Here is a 22,976-nt window from a genome sequence, read left to right as displayed (position 1 = left end):
AGTGAAAAAGAATACCCACAGACAAGGCACGGGTGGTGGGTCACCAAAGGCTGACCTTACCCCAGCAGAGGACATGGCCTTGGAGCTAAATAAAGGCAGGCCCGTCTTAGAGGGGATCCCTGGGGGAAAGAGACGAGCATAGGTTCCTCCCAAGATGCCACCCGCTTCATTCAAGGTATGTCCTTCCATCTCTACATGGGATACAACCACATTCATATTGAATCAATTTGGACTGTCTGACTTTGGTTTACCTATTGCCTTGCAGTGTCTGGCAGCACTGTGTTCCTGTTAGAGCCACCAGCACAAGCACCAGACGATGCTGATCCAGTGAGTACTCCATCAAAGGCATACTGTAGGCCTGGCATGTCTTGTCTACTAGCTTCAATATGAATCCGATTAAATGTGATAGGGTGAAGGCCCCAGTGCAGCAGCAACAGCACATGATGGAGACGATGATGAGGAGGAGACCATCTCTCTGGATTCCAGAAGGCATGAGGTATCATGTTAAGACTGTGAAAGTACTATTTACTCTACAATGGTGAGGAGTCCTCATCAAAATCAAAAAATCTAATTTATTTTACAGGACCCAGATGCTATACAGTGGGAAAACCAGCCTGGCAACATAGTGCGTATTAATAAAAGGACACCACATCCTGCCAAATTCCAGCTGCGCTAATTGTATTGTGTTCACAGAGCTCACAAGCTATCAGAAAGTTGTATGGCAACCACCTCCGGCGCCAAATAGAACTGGCAGACATAGACATTCAGTACAAGAAGAAAAAGATGGAAAATCTTGCACTGGAGTCCGAAATAAAAAAGAGGACAATTAGGAAACTGGACCTTGAAATAAAAAAACTTGAGAGGGAGGTGAGATATGCCTTCAATGTACACTGTATGCTAACTGTAACACAAATGTATTAATCATTATTTTTCTTTCCTCCCCCAGCTCCAAGAAGATGACACAGCTCAAAATAAAAATTAGGTATATTCTCTTCAAGTGAGCCATGACATATGAGCTCTTATTGTGAGCACACAGGACGGTGGCATCTTTCTAAGGTTTTTTTTTATTTTCCCAGCAATCAGTACAACCAAGTCATCGTTATAAGGCATCGCCCTCTTTTGCCCACCCCCCCAGCACCAGGTGTGGCCACTAGCCTATATGAAGGCCCAAAATTGTGTGTTCCTTTCTGCTCTGACAATGGCATGCCCATTCGTGCGAGATGTGGTGGATGAAGAAGCACTTGTGCTGAGGAGAGCCTTCAGGCGAGAAAGGGTCTTCAGGGACCGGTTGGACCCACTGGCCTTCCCTGATGACCATCTATATGAAAGATACAGGTTTTCTGCAGATGGCATCAGGTATCTATGCAGACTACTGGGTCCCAGGATTAAGCACCGCACTGCACGGAGCCATGCACTGAGTGTGGAGCAAATGGTTTGTGTGGCCTTGCGCTTTTTGCTAGTGGAGCCTTCCTGTACTCAGTGGGGATGCAGAACAGCTGAACAAGGCCACAATTTGCCGCACAATAAGGAGTGTGTGTCTGGCTATCAAAGCATTAGCAGATGTCTTCATCTCCTTCCCTGGCCACAGAAGACTCTGTGACATCAAAGAGGAGTTCTATAGGATTGCAGGTAAGAGGATCTACAAATTACAGGACAACTGTTAACACATAGTAGGATACTCATTACTTTGTGTGACAGGTTTCCCCAATGTCATTGGTGCAGTGGACTGCACACACATAAGGATAAAAGCCCCTCAGGTGCCCATGAGGCCGATTTTGTGAATAGGAAATCCTTTCACAGCATTAATGTTCAGGTGAACATAACTTTTTGATATTGTCCATTGACGAACACTCTGCATTGCCAGTGATGTGCATTGATTGGTGTAATATTCCTCATCTTATGATTTCAGATGGTCTGCAATGCTGACTGTGTGATCAGCAATGTTGTGGCAAAATGGCCTGGCTCAGTCCATGACTCCAGAATCTTTCGGGCCTCTGAAATCTATCAGTGCCTATCACAAGGTAAGCCACACAACCCCTATTTATAACCATCATGGCTGTGTCAAGAATATCACTGTGTTTATGAGGTAGTAATGATGAGATTTTGTGTTGACAGGTGAATTCTCTGGTGTGTTGCTGGGAGACAGGGGGTATGGCTGCCAGCCTTTTCTCCTGACACCTTTCACAGACCCCCAGGAAGCACAGCAGGCCTACAACCATGCCCATGCCAGGACCAGGGCCAGAGTTGAAATGACCTTTGGCCTCCTGAAGGCACGCCTTCACTGCCTTCACAAACTAAGGGTCAGCCCTGTTAGGGCATGTGATATTACTGTGGCTTGTGCTGTCCTCCACAATGTGGCCTGCCTGAGGAAGGAGAGGGCCCCCAGAGTGCCACCAGCCATGGACTGGGACAATCCGGCAATCTTCCCTGATGACGACAGTGGTCGGCTGCTGAGGGACCAATATGTGTTGAATTATTTTAGTTAGTATGTGTGCTTTCAATTTTGGTTAAATATGTCCTGCGGTGGCAGAGGAATTTGGGTTTTTTTGGGTTCGTTTTTTGACGAATTTGGCCTCTTATGATGTTTGTGCGGTATACTGTGTGTAATACAAGGCTGCAGGGAGGCTACTGCATCCATTCATTTGCCTGTTCAGTTGATGTGTATGGATTTGTCCTGCATTTATTTTAGTGTGCAGACATGCAGGGTGTGTTACATACACATTCAAAGGTCTGTATATATCATTTTGTATAATATGCTTGGATTCTGTGCTTTCCATCTTGTAGAGTCACTGTGACTTCAGTTTCGAAAGGAGCTGATGGTTTACCTGCTTTGTTTTGTCCTTATTCAATAAAGGAACATAATGTTACACATTGTGTTTTTATATTCATATGGAATGTGTATTTGTTTATATGACAGAGTACTAGGGCCACACTGAAGAAAAAGGATAAAGTCATACATTTATGAGGCTGGTTCTTTCTGCAGAAAAGCTACATATTGTTTTTACAGTTTTGATACTTGTGATACTTAATATTCTGGCACATCAGCATGTCTTTGTTTATGAAACCATACTGAAGTACAATTTCACGAAATGCCCCACATCTGTCATTTTAACAACTGTCCTCCTTTAAAACAACTGGTTACAATATTATGACTTGTGTTTTTTTCCCCTCTGTGGCCCTAATATTCTATCATTTTATATATAGCCTTATAGTCTATGGGAAACTGTAAATTATCTAATGATAGCAACATCATCTAAAAATCATTTTTTATCCAAAATCATTGAAATTAATGATCACAAACGTTTAAATAATAACAGTGGGTCTAGTTATATGTGATAACAATGTATAGTGAGCAGTGAAATAACTATTGGTTTCCATTTGTGGTGACTGCTGACTGACATTAGGGATGAGATTAAATAGATCCTGGAATTTAGCCTGGTCTGGAGCAGGCTAGCTCCACAGAATAAATCTCCATGGTAATTTATACCATAACATATCCTCCTGCCCCCTATCCATCTTTAGTGCAACCGGATTACGGATCAATTGAGCCAGGATCACCAAGATATCCTGGCTTAATCCCTTATCCTAGTTTTGTGCAACAGGCCCCAGGTCGCGAATGAACGAGTGTCACCAGGAAGAACACAACAAACAATACACGTGAAAACACATGACCTGACTGGGGCTTGCTAGCTAACATAATGTCACAAAGCATGATGCGCTAACCGGTTAATGTTCACTCTGAAATAACGTCATATTTCCAGAGTTAGCTATGAGTTTGGAAAGACTGGGTGGATAATTTGATTAAAAAAATAATCGACCAAACTATTTCTCGATGTTTCTCAAAATTACTGTAGCTGGGTAATTAATTTGATTATACTTTTGTCCACAAAATATGTCGCCCTGTCAACATCTGATCCTAGGCTGTATCACAACCGGCGGTGATCGGGAGTCGCATTGGGCGGGGCACAGCGTCGTCTGGGTTAGGGGGAGGGTTTGGCCGGGGGAGGGTTTGGCTGGGGTAGGCCGTCATTGTAAATAAGAATTTGTTCTTAACTGACTAAATAAAATAAAAACACGTCGCCCTGTCACCTACAGTTGAACCTGACAAACAACGCCAGGGGGTAACAATAAAATTGGCCATGCTTTTTGTCCTACCAGATCCGTGATGAGATGGCTCTTGCTATTGTAACCATCTGTCCTTCTTTGGATGTAGTTTTCAGGTTTCTCAGGTCCCAGGCTCCTATAATGAGGTACTAGATTTTAAAAACGGAGTATTTTAGACCTGGAGCGGATGCTTTTCTACTTCCTGTGGGAGAGGCTGAGGAGGGAGGTGGTCAAGAGGCCCAGGTCCAAGGGGGGGAAAGGCTTGCCTGACCTCTACTTGTTCCTGGGCAGCCGCTACACAGCGTTACATCTGACCCTTGCCACCTCCCCGGTCAACAACAAGACTCAGGCCCTCGCACGGTTCTGGCTGGGATCTTACCTCAGGACTCTGAGGCTGATCCCAGTCGACCTGCGAGCCCCAGTCTCTTTCCTGCTACCCCCGCCCTACGTCCAGCTCCAGAAGTTTTTAAGACATTTTAAACTGGAAAAAGAAACAGTCACGGTTTTAACAAAACACCGCTCTCTTCTCTCTCTTGTGCAGGATCGGGAACCAGTATGTCCAGTGCGCGGGCTCGCTATAGGTGAGCCCACAACGGTTTGGCGCAACGTGGCCCATCCTGCTCTCCTGAATTGTCATCGGGACCTGTCCTGGACGGTCGCCCACGAGATCCTCCCGGTCAGGGCCGTTATGCACTCACGGGGCATGGCGAGGATATCCGCGTGCCCCCGACCAGGTTGCGGCCAAGAAGAGTCGGTGAGGCACATGCTCTGGGAGTGCAGAGCCGCCAGGGACCTGTGGAAGGAAGCAGGCCCCCTGATCACCTCGTGTCTGCCAGCAGGGGAGGACCTAACACCTCAGCTCGTGCTGTATGGGGTTGCCCGAAGGCCCATTCCATCGAAGACCTTCACCAAGCTCTGGTCCACCCTCACGTGCCTGAAGGAAGCACTGTGGTCCTCCCGTAACCTGCTGGTAGCGAAAAACGTAGAGACCACCCCCCAGGCAGTGGCCATGGTAGCCACGGAAGCCCTGGGGTGGTACGGAAGAAAGGGAGCCTCGACCCCAAGCGAAGGGTCCCCCACAACACCCTAGGTCCCGGCGGCCACGGCCTGACAGCACTGCGGCGCCTAGGGCGATGCGCCTAGGGGAGGGATCCCCTCTGGGCCCCGAAGGACGGAGCGATGATCCATTCAGAAGAGCAGGATGAGGTGAGCTTGATAAAGACTCACCCCGCTCCTGTACAAGGGACTGAAGACAGCCTTTTAACAAAGTGGCTTTTTAACATGTTTTTCATGTCTTAAAAATGTTTTACCTTTGTTAGATCATTAGTGCACATTTTAAATGGCTTTTACAGATTTGATGTTTTTACAAGGAAAGTACTTTTATTCATAGTTGTTTTCATTGGTTTTCACAACATGTACTTTTTAACAAACTTAAATGTAAACTTTCAAATGCTGTGTTTTATGCTTTGTTGCCGTTTTTATGTGTATAAATTATGTAAAAAATGTATGAGCTGTTTTTAAAGGAATTGTACCAATAAAACTTTTCCAAAAGAAAAAACTAGATTTTAAAAACCAGACATTCGCCATTAGCCTATTTAAAGGTTGACAACAATTTACATTCCTCTCTGATTACTACGAAGGATCGTTCATGAGCAAATGTTTTCGTTAGGGACCGGACATATTAAGTCAAGTGTTGATTCGATAGAAATAAACGAATCATAAACAATTGCATTTAAATTTGTTCGCTATAACTATTGCATTGAAGTGAAAATTGTAAAAAAAAAAAAAAACTTTTACAACCTTTGACTTGAATAAAACAACAAGTGTTCATTTGATAGAAATAATCAAATCATATATACATGCATTTCAATCTGTTGTTCGCAGTAACTTTTTAAATGTGTTGTCATAGAAACATCAAAACAAGTGCGAAATATTCTAAAAACATCTGGAAAAGATACTCAAAGAAGAAACATATACTTTAGTTGGGGAAACAGGAAGGAAGAAAACAGGGCGGATTGACATCAAGAAGAGGACAACAGAATGCAGACCAAATTTCAACATTTCATGATTAATCCTGTCGTCACGGCTTCATTCTTTATTATATAGACCCCCCCCCTGTCTCCTTCCTAGAAAACGTCAACCTTCTAAGCTGTAAACCATTTGTCAACAGTACCTATTGAATCTCAATTGCTCAAACAGTATGCCGCATTAGGCTCGAAACTCCACAGCACATTTTCAAAGCTTCGTGTAAAAAGGAATTAAACCCCAGTGTGACGTTTGCCAATGCGCGTCACAGTTCACCACATAAATGAATGTTGAATGTCAACACTTTATTTTATAATCCACTGACAGGGCAGTTTCTGAAACATTTCAACATTTATTTTTCAATAAACGACTAACCTAACTAGCCCACATGCCACTGGGTGAGGTAAGTTGTCATTGTTTTTAGGCAGAACTATATGAGGTTTTACTATGTGTTGTTGCCGGTGCGTCTTGGTTAATGTATTAGTCGATTAGCAGACGCTCTTATTCAGAGCGACTCATAGGAGCAATTAGGGATAAGTACCTTGCTTAAGGGCACATCGGTAGATTTGTCACCTCGCCGGCTCTGGCATTCGAACCACCAACACTCTTAACCACTAGGCCACCTGCCACCTGATTTATGCTCAGAAAAATGTCGCCCTCATCAATCTGTCACGTAATCCTGCCTAATGGGAAGGACAGCTCTGGATGAAAGTATTGGCTGTAAAGAAGTAAGAGAGAACATAACATCTGGTTGTTATTAAATTAATTCTTGACATTGTTTGAATAAACAATGTAATTAATAGTTTTCCAATCTGCGTTACCCACTCCGGTCAGCAAATGGCGATATGATTATTTCAGGTGATGCTTCTTGCGTGACGTATAATCAAGTTGACGGAACTGGAGGCTTCAACTGCGACAACAGGATTGGATTCAACCACCTTGGTAGCAAACATAAAACCGAAACATTGAAGCGATTTAGACCAATCTTGTGTATATTAATCTGTGTTTTTAACATTCTGTTTACGTATTTACTAGTTAACAAACGCAATTTGCTTGTTATATGACATTTGTTAATTTGTTAAATTGATACTGAGTCTATCACTTTTCAAGTCGCTAACTAGCTAACATCCCCGACCATGAGCTCACTAAATTACTCGCCCCTTGCTAAAGAAGAGGGGGTCTGCTGGACGGAGAAAGAATCTCTGGGGCTGAACATTGTCGTAAAAGAAGAAGACGATGATTTTCCAGTGGATGGAGAAGAAGAACCTTTTGGAGTGAAAGGGGAAGAGGGGGAGGTAGAACCGTTTAGAAATATTAAGGAGGAAGATGAGGCTATTGCATTGACTGAAAAGGAGGATGATATAGTGAAAGAGGAGGAAGAACCTTTTGGAGTGAAAGAGGAAGAGGAGGCTATCTCAATAAAAGAGGAGGAAGACGTTTTGGGAGTGAAAGAGGAGGAGAATGAAGATGAGGAGACTGAAGATGAGACTGAATATGAGAAGACTGAAGAGCTGAATAACACCAGTGAGTATTATCAGGGGCATAGACTCTGGACTTGTTGAACTAATGTGTTTTTACGGGGTTTTCTACTGTAGTTATACACAGGAACATGTTCGGTACTGTAGGAATTGTTGAATAAGTAATCTGGGATTGGTATATGCAGGGTGGGTATAATTTGCGGAACGTTCCAACAGGAATCTGTTCCGAAAACGTCATGCACAAGGATGACAACATACAAAGTAGCATGATCAAATCACCTAGCTAACTAGCTGCTGATTAGGCATCAACTCACCACGTAGTTTATTCTTAATGTTTGTCCGTACCAGAGTGGATAAACGTGGTGAGCGAAAAAAACGTTGTGAAATAACCCACTCCCGACCCGGTATCTTATTCTGCCTCTATACAACTTTGTATGCGCTGTTTGTTACAGATCCCTGTTTTAACGTTCCACAAATTATACCCACCTGTATATGCATTAAAAAAAAAACTTGTTAAATTAATGATATATAGGCCTGGCTTAGTCCGTTCATAGACGCTAACTAGCCATACATTTGGTGCCCTCGGCAAAAACAGTATCTTGTTTACGGAGGGAGTTTTGTTACGAGCAACTATGCTCGGGCTGAACGTCAACACCGATCACTTGTACGGTTACTGTACGGTCCAGGATACCAGCAAGAATTACTTAAAAAAAAAACGAAATAAGTGTTCTCAAGAGTTTAACCTAACCTTAGACCCCTTTTCTTGAATTACTTCATTTATTAATAAGACGGGTCTATAATGACATTGTACAACGATTCGCATTCGAGGTAACTCACGTCTACAATCTGTATCTGTGGAGCCACACTTGTCCCACTTTAGAATGAGTATCCATTGTCGTTTCAGTTCTACTGAAAAGCTTGTTACTTACGTCACTGAGCGCTGCCCAGGAAATAATTAAATCCTATTGTTAGATGCTAGATTTGCAAGGTATCTTATTGACGTGGCACTGACTCGCCCATGGATTAAAAAAATACAAATAAATGTTTGGGTGGGGTAGATCAGCTTTAATATTCTAGATTGTTGCTTCTATCAATGTAATCGTCTGCTTCATTTCCAATCCCCTATCTTTTTTCTTGTAAATGTATATAATATATACACACACACACACACCCAGTACCAGTCAAAAGTTTGGACACACCTACTCATTCAAGGGTTTTTATTTTTACTATTTTCTACATTGTAGAATAATAGTGAGGACATCAACACTATCAAATAACTGTTAGCCTAATGGTACATCACAGTTGGGGTAGTTGTTTATAACTGTTAGCCTAATGGTACATCACAGTTGAAGTTGGGTTAGTTGTTTATAACTATTAGCCTCATGGTATGTTGAAGTTGGTGTAGTTGTTTATAACTATTAGCCTAATGGTATGTCACAGTTGGGGTAGTTGTTTATAACTGTTAGCTTAATGGTACATCACAGTTGGGGTAGTTGTTTATAACTGTTAGCCTAATGGTACATCACCGTTGAAGTTGGGGTAGTTGTTCTCTTACAAGTGTGATGGTACGTCAAGCAAGAAAGACAAGTCTGTCTACGGTCTCTGGCTTTAAAGCTGCCCTATGGCAGGTCACTACGCTGCCACCTGCTAAGAACACGCTCTGAGGGGGAGCTGGTGCCACCTGCTAAGAACACGCTCTGAGGGGGAGCTGGTGCCACCTGTGCTAAGAACACGCTCTGAGGGGGAGCTGGTGCCACCTGCTAAGAACACGCTCTGAGGGGGAGCTGGTGCCACCTGTGCTAAGAACACGCTCTGAGGGGGAGCTGGTGCCACCTGTGCGAAGAACACGCTCTGAGGGGGAGCTGGTGCCACCTGTGCTAAGAACACGCTCTGAGGGGGAGCTGGTGCCACCTGTGCTAAGAACACGCTCTGAGGGGGAGCTGGTGCCACCTGTGCGAAGAACACGCTCTGAGGGGAGCTGGTGCCACCTGTGCTAAGAACACGCTCTGAGGGGAGCTGGTGCCACCTGCTAAGAACACGCTCTGAGGGGGAGCTGGTGCCACCTGCTAAGAACACGCTCTGAGGGGGAGCTGGTGCCACCTGCTAAGAACACGCTCTGAGGGGGAGCTGGTGCCACCTGTGCTAAGAACACGCTCTGAGGGGGAGCTGGTGCCACCTGCTAAGAACACGCTCTGAGGGGGAGCTGGTGCCACCTGCTAAGAACACGCTCTGAGGGGGAGCTGGTGCCACCTGCTAAGAACACGCTCTGAGGGGGAGCTGGTGCCACCTGTGCTAAGAACACGCTCTGAGTGGGAGCTGGTGCCACCTGTGCTAAGAACACGCTCTGAGGGAGAGCTGGTGCCACCTGTGCTAAGAACACGCTCTGAGGGGGAGCTGGTGCCACCTGTGCTAAGAACACGCTCTGAGGGGGAACTGGTGCCACCTGCTAAGAACACGCTCTGAGGGGGAGCTGGTGCCACCTGTGCTAAGAACACGCTCTGAGGGGGAGCTGGTGCCACCTGTGCTAAGAACACGCTCTGAGGGGGAGCTGGTGCCACCTGTGCTAAGAACACGCTCTGAGGGACAGCTGGTCGCAGGAATGCACAGGTAGTGCTTTGCCAGGTGGATGACTTGGGGATTTTTAATTTTTTTGTGTGTGTGTGGTTCTTCCACCAGTCCAGTGGATTTGGTTTCTCTGTCAGCATCATGAGACTGGAGGTCGCAGCTGAGTTCCTTGTCTGGATTTCACTAAGACCTGTGGTGGTGGAGAATGGCTTTATGGAAAAAAAAACTGCCCAGTGACTTTTCTCTTTGTAGCTGTCAGTTGCGGTGAAGAAGCAGCAACGTCTTCCAGTGCTGGGCTTGGGTTTTCATGCCCCTCACTTTACCATCTCTGAGACGGCTCTTATGTGGCTCACCTTCTCCTATTTGATGTTTTTTTATTATTTTTATTTTACCTTTATTTAACCAGGCAAGTCAGTTAAGTTAACCAACTAGGCCTTGTGCGTTTTCAACCCGAGGGTCGACCAACTAGGCCTTGTGCGTTTTAAACCCGAGGGTCGAACAACTAGGCCTTGTCCAGGAGGTCATCTGTGACGAGGTCATCATATGTCTCATTCAGATAGTCCGTGACGATCGTTTTGATGTTACATTTTTATTTATTTTACCTTTATTTAACGAAGCAAGTCAGTTAAGAACAAATTCTTATTTTCAATGACGGCCTGGGTTAACTGCCTTGTTCAGGGGCAGAACGTCAGATTTGTACCTTGTCAGCTCGAGGGTTTGAACGTGCAACCTTCCGGTTACTAGTCCAACGCTCTAACCACTAGGCTACCCTGTGCTGTCCTACTGTGTACTGTCCTCAAATCAAATGTTATTTGTCACATACACATGGTCAGCAGAGTGGGTAGATTCCACTCTTTGTCAGTATAGTGGGTGGATTCCAGTCTTTGTCAGTATAGTGGGTAGATTCCAGTCTTTGTCAGTATAGTGGGTAGATTCCTCTCTTTGTCAGTATAGTGGGTAGATTCCAGTCTTTGTCAGTATAGTGGGTAGATTCCTCTCTTTGTCAGTATAGTGGGTAGATTCCAGTCTTTGTCAGTATTGTGGGTAGATTCCAGTCTTTGTCAGTATAGTGGGTAGATTCCAGTCTTTGTCAGTATTGTGGGTAGATTCCAGTCGTTGTCAGTATAGTGGGTAGATTCCAGTCTTTGTCAGTATTGTGGGTAGATTCCAGTCTTTGTCAGTATAGTGGGTAGATTCCAGTCTTTGTCAGTATAGTGGGTAGATTCCAGTCTTTGTCAGTATAGTGGGTAGATTCCAGTCTTTGTCAGTATTGTGGGTAGATTCCAGTCTTTGTCAGTATAGTGGGTAGATTCCAGTGTTTGTCAGTATTGTGGGTAGATTCCTCTCTTTGTCAGTATAGTGGGTAGATTCCAGTCTTTGTCAGTATTGTGGGTAGATTCCAGTCTTTGTCAGTATAGTGGGTAGATTCCAGTCTTTGTCAGTATAGTGGGTAGATTACATTATCACAGAAGACTGGATACTAATAATAACATGTAGTATCAACACCACCACAACCTCAACATCCTGGATAATAATAACATGTAGTATCCACACCACCACAACCTCAACATCCTGGATAATAACAACATGTAGTATCCACACCACCACAACCTCAACATCCTGGATAATAACAACATGTAGTATCCACACCACCACAACCTCAACATCCTGGATAATAACAACATGTAGTATCCACACCACCACAACCTCAACATCCTGGATAATAATAACATGTAGTATCCACACCACCACAACCTCAACATCCTGGATAATAACATGTAGTATCCACACCACCACAACCTCAACATCCTGGATAATAACATGTAGTATCCACACCACCACAATCTCAACATCCTGGATAATAATAATATGTAGTATCCACACCACCACAACCTCAACATCCTGGATAATAATAACATGTAGTATCCACACCACCACAACATCCTGGATAATAATAATAATATGTAGTATCCACACCACCACAACCTCAACATCCTGGATAATAATAACATGTAGTATCCACACCACCACAACATCCTGGATAATAATAATAACATGTAGTATCCACACCACCACAACCTCAACATCCTGGATAATAATTCTGCCAGAAACACTGTACCCTTTTTAACAACCAACAACTAAAGTCAAAATATTCCACAATAAACACATGCTGGAGACACTCTGGCCAATCAGAAGCCAACCAGTCACTGACTGTATCTGGACTTGCCCCCAAAAATCGACCTTCTGGGCAGCCATCAACTCGGAACTCAATTTTTGTTGTTGTTGAAAAAGTGGACATCCTAAATAACATAATTTATCCTGGAATAACTCCAGAAACACTCAACAACACAGACAAACTGCTGTGTAATATCGTTCTAGCCTCAAGAATGAGAACAATAACGAGACACTGACGATCACCTCCAATACCTCCTGGACTGGACCAACAACATCCATCACCTCCAATACCTCCTGGACTGGACCAACAACATCCATCACCTCCAATACCTCCTGGACTGGACCAACAACAACCAATACCTCCTGGACTGGACCAACAACACCAACAACATTCATCACCTCCTGGACTGGACCAACAACACCAACAACAACCAATACCTCCTGGACTGGACCAACAACATCCATCACCTCCAATACGTCCTGGACTGGACCAACAACATCCATCACCTCCAATACCTCCTGGACTGGACCAACAACATCCATCACCTCCAATACCTCCTGGACTGGACCAACAACACCAACAACAACCAATACCTCCTGGACTGGACCAACAACATCCATCACCTCCAATACGTCCTGGACTGGACCAACAACATCCATCACCTCCAATACCTCCTGGACTGGACCAACAACATCCATCACCTCAAATACCTCCTGGACTGGACCAACAACATCCATCACCTCAAATACCTCCTGGACTGGACCAACAACATCCATCACCTCAAATACCTCCTGGACTGGACCAACAACACCAACATCATCCATCACCTCCAATACCTCCTGGACTGGACCAACAACACCAACACCTCCAATACCTCCTGGACTGGACCAACAACATCTTTCTCCAATACCTCCTGGACTAGACCAACAACACCAACAACATCCATCACCTCCAATACCTCCTGGACTGGACCAACAACACCATCACCTCCAATACCTCCTGGACTGGACCAACAACATCTTTCTCCAATACTTCCTGTACTGGACCAACAACACCAACAACATCCAATACCTCCTGGACTGGACCAACAACATCCATCACCTCCAATACCTCCTGGACTGGACCAACAACACCAACATCACCAACATCATCCAATACCTCCTGGACTGTACCAACAACACCAACATCACCAACATCATCCAATACCTCCTGGACTGGACCAACAACACCATCACCTCCAATACCTCCTGGACTGGACCAACAACATCCATCACCTCCAATACCTCCTGGACTGGACCAACAACAACAACAACATCCATCACCTCCAATGCCTCCTGGACTGGACCAACAACATCCATCACCTCCAATACCTCCTGGACTGGACCAACAACACCAACATCATCCAATACCTCCTGGACTGGACCAACAAAACCATCACCTCCAATACCTCCTGGACTGGACCAACAACATCCATCACCTCCAATACCTCCTGGACTGGACCAACAACACCAACAACATCCATCACCTCCAATACCTCCTGGACTGGAGCAACAACACCAACAACATCCATCACCTCCAATACCCCTGGACTGGACCAACAACACCAACAACATCCATCACCTCCAATACCCCTGGACTGGACCAACAACACCAACAACATCCATCACCTCCAATACCTCCTGGACTGGACCAACAACACCAACAACATCCATCACCTCCAATACCCCTGGACTGGACCAACAACACCAACAACATCCATCACCTCCAATACCTCCTGGACTGGACCAACAACACCAACAACATCCATCACCTCCAATACCTCCTGGACTGGACCAACAACACCAACAACATCCATCACCTCCAATACCTCCTGGACTGGACCAACAACAACAACAACATCCATCACCTCCAATACCTCCTGGACTGGACCAACAACACAAACACCTCCAATGCCTCCTGGACTGGACCAACAACATCCATCACCTCCAATACCTCCTGGACTGGACCAACAACACCAACATCATCCAATACCTCCTGGACTGGACCAACAAAACCATCACCTCCAATACCTCCTGGACTGGACCAACAACATCCATCACCTCCAATACCTCCTGGACTGGACCAACAACACCAACAACATCCATCACCTCCAATACCCCCTGGACTGGACCAACAACACCAACAACATCCATCACCTCCAATACCTCCTGGACTGGACCAACAACACCAACAACATCCATCACCTCCAATACCTCCTGGACTGTACCAACAACACCAACAACATCCATCACCTCCAATACCTCCTGGACTGGACCAACAACACCAACAACATCCATCACCTCCAATACCTCCTGGACTGGACCAACAACACCAACAACATCCATCACCTCCAATACCTCCTGGACTGGACCAACAACAACAACAACATCCATCACCTCCAATTCCTCCTGGACTGGACCAACAACCCCTAACAACATCCATCACCTCCAATACCTCCTGGACTGGACCAACATCACCAACATCATCATCCAATACCTCCTGGACTGGACCAACATCACCAAGATCATCCACGACATGGAAAAAAATGTGTCAATTTGCCTGAAACTGGACCCTTTTGTAAATAGCTTGACAAAATGAACATCATATATTAACCAAAAGTCAACGGAACTTGTCCATGCAACAGACCAGATTAAAGGATGCAACAGACCAGATTAAAGGATGCAACAGACCAGATTAAAGGATGCAACAGACCAGATTAAAGGATGCAACAGACCAGATTACAGACCAATGAAACACACTTAAAGCACATGGGAACAGGAATAACACACCAGGGTGAAGATGGAGGACCTCCCATCATCCTCGACAAATGTATATGTTTAAAAAAATAAATCTTAATTGTATTTTATTAAATAATATAGGTAAAATGATTTTTTCTCATACTATTGCCTTGAAAAAGACGGTGGTTATTATTTTAATGCCCAATAGAAATGAAAAAGGTAAATCATGTATGTGGAAGATTCATTCTGGGTCATATTCATTAGTCCACACAGTTGCAGAAGGTTTTGCAACAGAAGACAACAACCCTCCCCATTTTGTCCCTCCCAGTTTCGGTCCATTTGCTACAGTTTAATTTATATTGAACATGACCCTGATCTCTTTGTTATACTAAATAATCTGTTTTTGACAGGAGAGAGGCCAGACACAGAGGAACCAGAGCCAGAGACGTCCAAACCAGCAAGACCACACCACTGCTCCCTCTGTGGAAAGAGTTTTAGCCAGTTAATGAATCTGAAAAGACATGAGAGAACACACATAGGAGATAAGCCTCATCACTGCTCCCATTGTGGGAAGAGTTTTACCCGATTAGAACACCAGAAAAAACACGAGAGAACACACACAGGAGAGAAACCTTTCCACTGCTCCCAGTGCGGAAATAATTTTACCCGGTTAGGGAGCCTGAATGAGCATAAGAGAATTCACACAGGAGAGAAACCTTTCCACTGTTCCCTGTGTGGAAAGAATTTTACCTGGTTAGCAAGCCTGAATGAACATAAGAAAATTCACACAGGAGAGAAACCTTTCCACTGCTCCCAGTGTGGAAAGAATTTTGCCCGGTTATGGAACCTAAAGGAGCATGAAAGAAAACACACTGGAGAGAAGATATACAAATGTTCTCAATGTGGAAAGAGTTTTACCTGGTTAGGTGATCTGAAAAGACACAAGAGGACACACACAGGAGAGAAGCCTTAGCAATGCTCCCACCGTGGAAAGAGATTCACCCGGGCACGAGGGAACACACGCAGACAAGAAAGCCTTACCACTGTACCCGAGGTGGAGAGAGATTTACCCAGTTAGGGAAAGAACATGAGGGAACACAAAGACAAAAAGCCTTACCGCTTCTCCCAGGATGTAGAGCGATATCAAATCGCATGGACCTGAAGTTCACGAGCACACACACCTGCTGTGACATTTGTATTCTATATATTAAATGTGTTTTTATATATATGCCACATTAACTCAATTATACAGAATGTAATAAAACATATAAACATTTTTTTTATATAAACATTAATTGCATATTTTGTCTGTTTTAAATGTAGAATAAACAGTCAGTTTGAATGAATACTCTCGCAAACTCTGTCTCTCTGTGTGTGTCTCATCTGCACGTGGTGGAGGAGTATTAATACCTGACTACGAGCTACATTGGTGGTGGGGGGGGGGGGGGAATACACAGAGCTGATCCATAAGAAAGGACAGCAGAGGTTCTACTGGTTTTTTCCCTCCAGAAAATAATCTGATAGGATCATTCTGATCCAGATGCCACAATATCACAGAGTCACAGATGAGATGGGACAGAGGCACAGAATCACAGAGGAGATGGGACAGAGGCACAGAATCACAGAGAAGATGGGACAGAGGCACAGAATCACAGAGGAGATGGGACAGAGGCACAGAATCACAGAGGAGATGGGACAGAGGCACAGAATCACAGAGGAGATGGGACAGAGGCACAGAATCACAGAGGAGATGGGACAGAGGCACAGAATCACAGAGGAGATGGGATAGAGGCACAGAATCACAGAGAAGATGGGACAGAGGCACAGAATCACAGAGGAGATGGGACAGAGGCACAGAATCACAGAGGAGATGGGACAGAGGCACAGAATCACAGAGGAGATGGGACAGAGGCACAGAATCACAGAGGAGATGGGACAGAGGCACAGAATCACAGAGGAGATGGGACAGAGGCACAGAATCACAGAGGAGATGGGATAGAGGCACAGAATCACAGAGAAGATGGGACAGAGGCACAGAATCACAGAGGAGATGGGATAGAGGCACAGAATCACAGAGGAGATGGGACAGAGGCACAGAATCACAGAGGAGATGGGACAGAGGCACAGAATCACAGAGGAGATGGGACAGAGGCACAGAATCACAGAGGAGATGGGACAGAGGCACAGAATCACAGAGGAGATGGGATAGAGGCACAGAATCACAGAGAAGATGGGACAGAGGCACAGAATCACAGAGGAGATGGGATAGAGGCACAGAATCACAGAGAAGATGGGACAGAGGCACAGAATCACAGAGGAGATGGGACAGAGGCACAGAATCACAGAGGAGATGGGACAGAGGCACAGAATCACAGAGGAGATGGGACAGAGGCACAGAATCACAGAGGAGATGGGACAGAGGCACAGAATCACAGAGGAGATGGGACAGAGGCACAGAATCACAGAGGAGATGGGATAGAGGCACAGAATCACAGAGAAGATGGGACAGAGGCACAGAATCACAGAGGAGATGGGATAGAGGCACAGAATCACAGAGGAGATGGGACAGAGGCACAGAATCACAGAGGAGATGGGACAGAGGCACAGAATCACAGAGGAGATGGGACAGAGGCACAGAATCACAGAGGAGATGGGACAGAGGCACAGAATCACAGAGGAGATGGGATAGAGGCACAGAATCACAGAGAAGATGGGACAGAGGCACAGAATCACAGAGGAGATGGGACAGAGGCACAGAATCACAGAGGAGATGGGACAGAGGCACAGAATCACAGAGGAGATGGGACAGAGGCACAGAATCACAGAGGAGATGGGACAGAGGCACAGAATCACAGAGGAGATGGGACAGAGGCACAGAATCACAGAGGAGATGGGACAGAGGCACAGAATCACAGAGGAGATGGGATAGAGGCACAGAATCACAGAGAAGATGGGACAGAGGCACAGAATCACAGAGGAGATGGGATAGAGGCACAGAATCACAGAGGAGATGGGACAGAGGCACAGAATCACAGAGGAGATGGGACAGAGGCACAGAATCACAGAGGAGATGGGACAGAGGCACAGAATCACAGAGGAGATGGGACAGAGGCACAGAATCACAGAGGAGATGGGATAGAGGCACAGAATCACAGAGAAGATGGGACAGAGGCACAGAATCACAGAGGAGATGGGACAGAGGCACAGAATCACAGAGGAGATGGGACAGAGGCACAGAATCACAGAGGAGATGGGACAGAGGCACAGAATCACAGAGGAGATGGGACAGAGGCACAGAATCACAGAGGAGATGGGACAGAGGCACAGAATCACAGAGGAGATGGGACAGAGGCACAGAATCACAGAGGAGATGGGACAGAGGCACAGAATCACAGAGGAGATGGGACAGAGGCTGTTACAGTGGTAGAGGGGGAGAAAGAATCATTCAGAATGAAAAAAGGGAGGAAGAGGAGGCTGTTATAGTGAAAGAAGAACCTTTTGGAGAGGAAGAGGAGGCTGTTATAGCGAAAGAAGAACCTTTTGGAGAGGAAGAGGAGGCTGTCACATTGAAAGAAGAAGATGAGTATTTCATAGTGAAAGAAGAGAAAGGACCTTTTGGAGTGAAAGACGAAGAGGAGACTGGAGATCTGATTAACACTAGTGAGTACTATCTCAAACAGGAGCACCAACTTTGCCATTGTTCAACTAATGTATGATTTTTAATAAGAGGCATTCTACTGACGTTTTACACTTGGATGTGTTATTCAGGGGTGCGTTCAGTACGAGAGAACAGTGTTCAGTGTTTAATTAAACTGTGATTGGTGTCCCAGAGATTGTGCTTTCAAATGGTCACATCCATTTTAAAGGAGAAATGTGCCTTAAAAAATATATATATATATACAATAAAATGTATATTTTTGATGTAAATGGCATGTTATAGAAGGGTCCAGACACTTGTTTTTGCGATTTCACTTGTTCTTGAGAAACTTACCCCAACCATTGATTAATTACCCCAACCATTGATTAATTACCCCAACCATTGATTAATTACCCCAACCATTGATTAATTATCCAAACCATTGATTTATTACCCCAACCATTGATTAATTACCCCAACCATTGATTAATTACCCCAACCATTGATTAGTTGATTTGGGATGGACACAGTTATTTTAATATTCTGTACATTAAATAACCTTACACCCTCTGTGACATTTCTCCATGCAAGGATACAAGGATAGACCACGACAGTTTCCTGAGTGACCCTGTAAGATATACATACCGGGAGCAGACACCTTTCATATGTGTAGCTTCTTCTTGTCAGCCAATCAAAGCAGCTCTACAGTCAGAGACTCTATGTGAATTACAATTACGGAATGAAGTTGGTTAAATGACCAGGAGTCGGCTACAATTATCAACCAACAGGTAGGCTGTTGTTTAATCTGAATGGAGTTGTTGTAGACATGGACAGGTAAGGCAACAAAATAGCCTCATTTAGCCTCGCTAGTTTCTTCACACTGCAGCTTTAAAGTCAGAGGCTCCATGTGAAAAAATCTGGATATTAGTCCTATAGTGAAATAATTTCAAATGCCCTCCTCTACCATCAATTCATTTCCTCCTCCTTGTTGTGCAGTATAGGGGTTCTGAATAAACATGGACAACGGCTACAAAAACACCCAAATACGTCTTTTTAGGAAAAAAATAACGACTAGATGATGTCTGTATCATGTAGGGTTCAGAGGTCATGGGGTCTGACAGTATAATGACAAGATGATGTCTGTATCATGTAGGGGTCAGATGTCATGGGGTCTGACAGTATAATGACAAGATGATGTCTGTATCATGTGGGGTTCAGAGGTCATGGGGTCTGACAGTATAACGACTAGATGATGTCTGTATCATGTAGGGGTCAAAGGTCATGGGGTCTGACAGGAGGCATGTAGATATCTGAAAAGGGCCTAAAATGGCCACTTTCATCCTGATTGTCTCAGAAAGAGAATATGAGATAACAAAAATATTATCTTGGGGTGGAATCTGCCTCTTATCGTGTGGAAGTTTCATTCGGGGTCATATTCTATGCCACTTTGTTTACATACTCATCTCATATGTATATACTGTACTCTATATCATCTACTGCATCCTTATGTAATACATGTATCACTAGCCACTTTAACTATGCCACTTTGTTTACATACTCATCTCATATGTATATACTGTACTCGATACCATCTACTGTATCTTGCCTATGCTTCTCTGTACCATCACTCATTCATATATCCTTATGTACATATTCTATCCTTATGTACATATTCTTTATCCCCTTACACTGTGTATAAGACAGTAGTTTAGGAATTGTTAGATTACTTGTTGGTTATTACTGCATTGTCGGAACTAGAAGCACAAGCATTTCGCTACACTCGCATTAACATCTGCTAACCATGTGTATGTGACAAATAAAATTTGATTTGATTTATTCATTAGTCCACACTGTAGCAAAAGGTGTTGCAAACAGAAGACAAAAACCCTCCCTGTTTCGTCCCTCCCCATTTCAGACCACTTGCTTCTGTTTCATTTCTATTGAATAGACCCTGATCTCACTGTTAAACTAAATAATATGTCTTTGGCAGGAGAGAGACCCGACTCAGAGGAACCAGAGCCAGAGATGTCCAAACCAGCAAGACGACTCCACTGCTCTCTGTGTGGAAATAGTTTCACGCGGTTAGACAGCCTGAAACGACATGAAAAAACACACACAGAAGAGAAGCCTCATCACTGCTCCCACTGTGGAAAGCAATTTAGCCAGTTAGTGAACCTGAAAGAACATAATAGATTGCACACAGAGGAGAAGCCTTACCATTGCTCCCTGTGCGAACAGAGTTTTAAACGGTTAGGGCACCTGAAAAGACATGAGAGGACACACATAGGAGATAAGCCTCATTGCTGCTCCCAGTGTGGGAAGACTTTTACTCGATTAGAACACCAGAAAGAACATGAGAGAACACACACAGAAGAGAAACCTTTTCAATGCTCCCAATGTGGAAAGAATTTCACCCGTTCAGAACACAAGAAAGAACATGAGAGAACACACACAGGCGAGAAACCTTTCCACTGCTCACAGTGTGGGAAGAATTTTACCCGTTTAGGGAGCCTGAATGAGCATAAAAAAATTCACACAGGAGAGAAACCTTTCTACTGCTCCCAGTGTGGAAAGAATTTTACCCGGTTATGGAACCTGAAAACGCATAAGAGAATGCACACAGGGGAGAAGGCTTACCACTGCACCCAGTGTGGAAAGAGTTTTAGGTGGTTATGGAACCTAAAGGAGCATGAAAGAATACACACCGGAGAGAAGATTTACCAATGTTCTCAATGTGGAAAGAGTTTTACCTGGTTAGGTGACCTGAAAAGACATGAGAGGACACACACAGGAGATAAGCCTCATCAATGCTTCCATTGTGGAAAGAGTTTTACAGAGTTAGGTAGCCTGGAAAAACACAGGGGACTGCACACCGGAGACAAGCCCTACCACTGCTCCCAATGTGAAAATGTTTTTACCCAGGTAAGACATCTGAAAAGACATGAGAGGACACACACAGGAGAGAGGCCTTTCCACTGCTCTCTGTGCAGAAAGAGTTTTTCAGAGTTCGGGAATCTGAAAAGACATGAGAGGACACACACAGGAGAGAAGCCTTAGCAATGCTTTCAATGTGGAAAGAGATGTATCCTGGTTGGGAGCATGAAAATACATAAGAAACTCAATTCTGGAGAGAAGCCTCATCAATGCTCTTTGTGTGGAAAGATATTTACCTGGTTAAGGCGACTGAGAGAACATGAAAGAATCCAAACCTGATCAAATGTTCTCAATGCTCCCAGTGTGGAAAGATATTTACCCAGTTAAGGAAAGACCATGAGAGAAAACGCAGACAAGAAGCCTTACCACTGTACCCCAGGTGGAAAGAGATTTCAAATCACATTGACCTAAAGTTCAGCACACACACTGCTCCGACATTTGACTTCTATTTTTTTTAAATGTGTGTTTTTTATGCCACATTAACTAAATGATTTTAAAACCATGAATTTAATATTTAGTATGTCTGTTCAAAATGTAGAGTACGTCAGTCTGAATGAACACACTCTCAAACTCTGACTCTGTGTGTTTTCTCTGTGTGTGTTTAATCTGCGTGTCTTTCCTCCAGTACTACAGATAATCAAGTGATGCATTTGTTCCATTGTTAACATCTGTATCCCACAGAGCCTTTAAAGGGAATAGTCTGTTCACATCTAGACAAGACATACAGGTACTAGAGGAGAAGTAATACCTGGGTGTTGTTCAGGGACATAGAGGAGTACTACTACCTGGGTGTTGTTCAGGGACATAGAGGAGTAGAGGAGTATTACTACCTGGGTGTTGTTCAGGGACATAGAGGAATATTACTACCTGGGTGTTGTTCAGGGACATAGAGGTAGTAGAGGAGTATTACTACCTGGGTGTTGTTCAGGGACATAGAGGTAGTAGAGGAGTATTAATACCTGGGTGTTGTTCAGGGACATAGAGGTAGTAGAGGAGTATTACTACCTGGGTGTTGTTCAGGGACATAGAGGTAGTATTACTACCTGGGTGTTGTTCAGGGACATAGAGGTAGTAGAGGAGTATTACTACCTGGGTGTTGTTCAGGGACATAGAGTTAGTAGAGGAGTATTACTACCTGGGTGTTGTTCAGGGACATAGAGGAGTATTACTACCTGGGTGTTGTTCAGGGACATAGAGGAGTATTACTACCTGGGTGTTGTTCAGGGACATAGAGGAGTATTACTACCTGGGTGTTGTTCAGGGACATAGAGGTAGTAGAG

The 22,976-nt window shown here is 44.5% G+C and overlaps 2 protein-coding genes and 1 long non-coding RNA gene across 4 annotated transcripts; all 3 read left to right on the top strand.

Annotated features, from left to right (window-relative positions):
- The first annotated feature begins 699 nt into the window (after nucleotides 1–699).
- LOC135536618 (uncharacterized) lies at nucleotides 700–1,399 on the top strand. Its single transcript, XR_010455013.1, has 3 exons — nucleotides 700–867; nucleotides 947–982; nucleotides 1,077–1,399. It is a non-coding gene; the product is annotated as an uncharacterized LOC135536618 (long non-coding RNA).
- Nucleotides 1,400–1,516: 117 nt separating this feature from the next.
- LOC135536617 (putative nuclease HARBI1) lies at nucleotides 1,517–2,878 on the top strand. The gene is made up of 3 exons (XM_064962904.1): nucleotides 1,517–1,629; nucleotides 1,910–2,021; nucleotides 2,116–2,878. The coding sequence occupies exons 1-3, from the start codon at nucleotides 1,561–1,563 to the stop codon at nucleotides 2,484–2,486; spliced, it is 552 nt and encodes a 183-aa protein (XP_064818976.1). The 5' UTR covers nucleotides 1,517–1,560; the 3' UTR covers nucleotides 2,487–2,878.
- A 4,149-nt stretch (nucleotides 2,879–7,027) lies between these two features.
- LOC135536614 (zinc finger protein OZF-like) lies at nucleotides 7,028–22,251 on the top strand. Of its 2 annotated transcripts, none has more exons than XM_064962901.1 (2): nucleotides 7,028–7,653; nucleotides 20,753–22,251. In XM_064962901.1, exons 1-2 carry the CDS (start codon nucleotides 7,266–7,268, stop codon nucleotides 21,817–21,819), a joined length of 1,455 nt encoding a protein of 484 aa, XP_064818973.1. In that variant the 5' UTR covers nucleotides 7,028–7,265; the 3' UTR covers nucleotides 21,820–22,251. The 2 variants fall into 2 exon arrangements, with proteins under 2 accessions (XP_064818973.1, XP_064818974.1); XM_064962902.1 differs by lacking the exon at nucleotides 20,753–22,251 and adding an exon at nucleotides 15,536–16,462.
- The last annotated feature ends 725 nt before the right edge of the window (nucleotides 22,252–22,976 follow it).

Source organism: Oncorhynchus masou, unplaced genomic scaffold (assembly GCF_036934945.1).
Source record: "Oncorhynchus masou masou isolate Uvic2021 unplaced genomic scaffold, UVic_Omas_1.1 unplaced_scaffold_643, whole genome shotgun sequence".
NCBI classification, from domain to species: domain Eukaryota; kingdom Metazoa; phylum Chordata; class Actinopteri; order Salmoniformes; family Salmonidae; genus Oncorhynchus; species Oncorhynchus masou.
The sequence above is the reverse complement of the archived record's forward strand: the minus strand, read 5'-3'. Positions and strand labels throughout refer to the sequence as shown.

Coding starts and splice junctions, on each gene's coding strand:
- LOC135536614 (XM_064962901.1), top strand. CDS start 7,266: ATGAGCTCACTAAATTACTCGCCCCTTGCTAAAGAAGAGGGGGTCTGC. Junction 7,654..20,752: donor TGAAGAGCTGAATAACACCA/GTGAGTATTATC, acceptor TGTCTTTGGCAG/GAGAGAGACCCGACTCAGAG.
- LOC135536617 (XM_064962904.1), top strand. CDS start 1,561: ATGTCTTCATCTCCTTCCCTGGCCACAGAAGACTCTGTGACATCAAAG. Junction 1,630..1,909: donor GGAGTTCTATAGGATTGCAG/GTAAGAGGATCT, acceptor TTATGATTTCAG/ATGGTCTGCAATGCTGACTG. Junction 2,022..2,115: donor CTATCAGTGCCTATCACAAG/GTAAGCCACACA, acceptor TTGTGTTGACAG/GTGAATTCTCTGGTGTGTTG.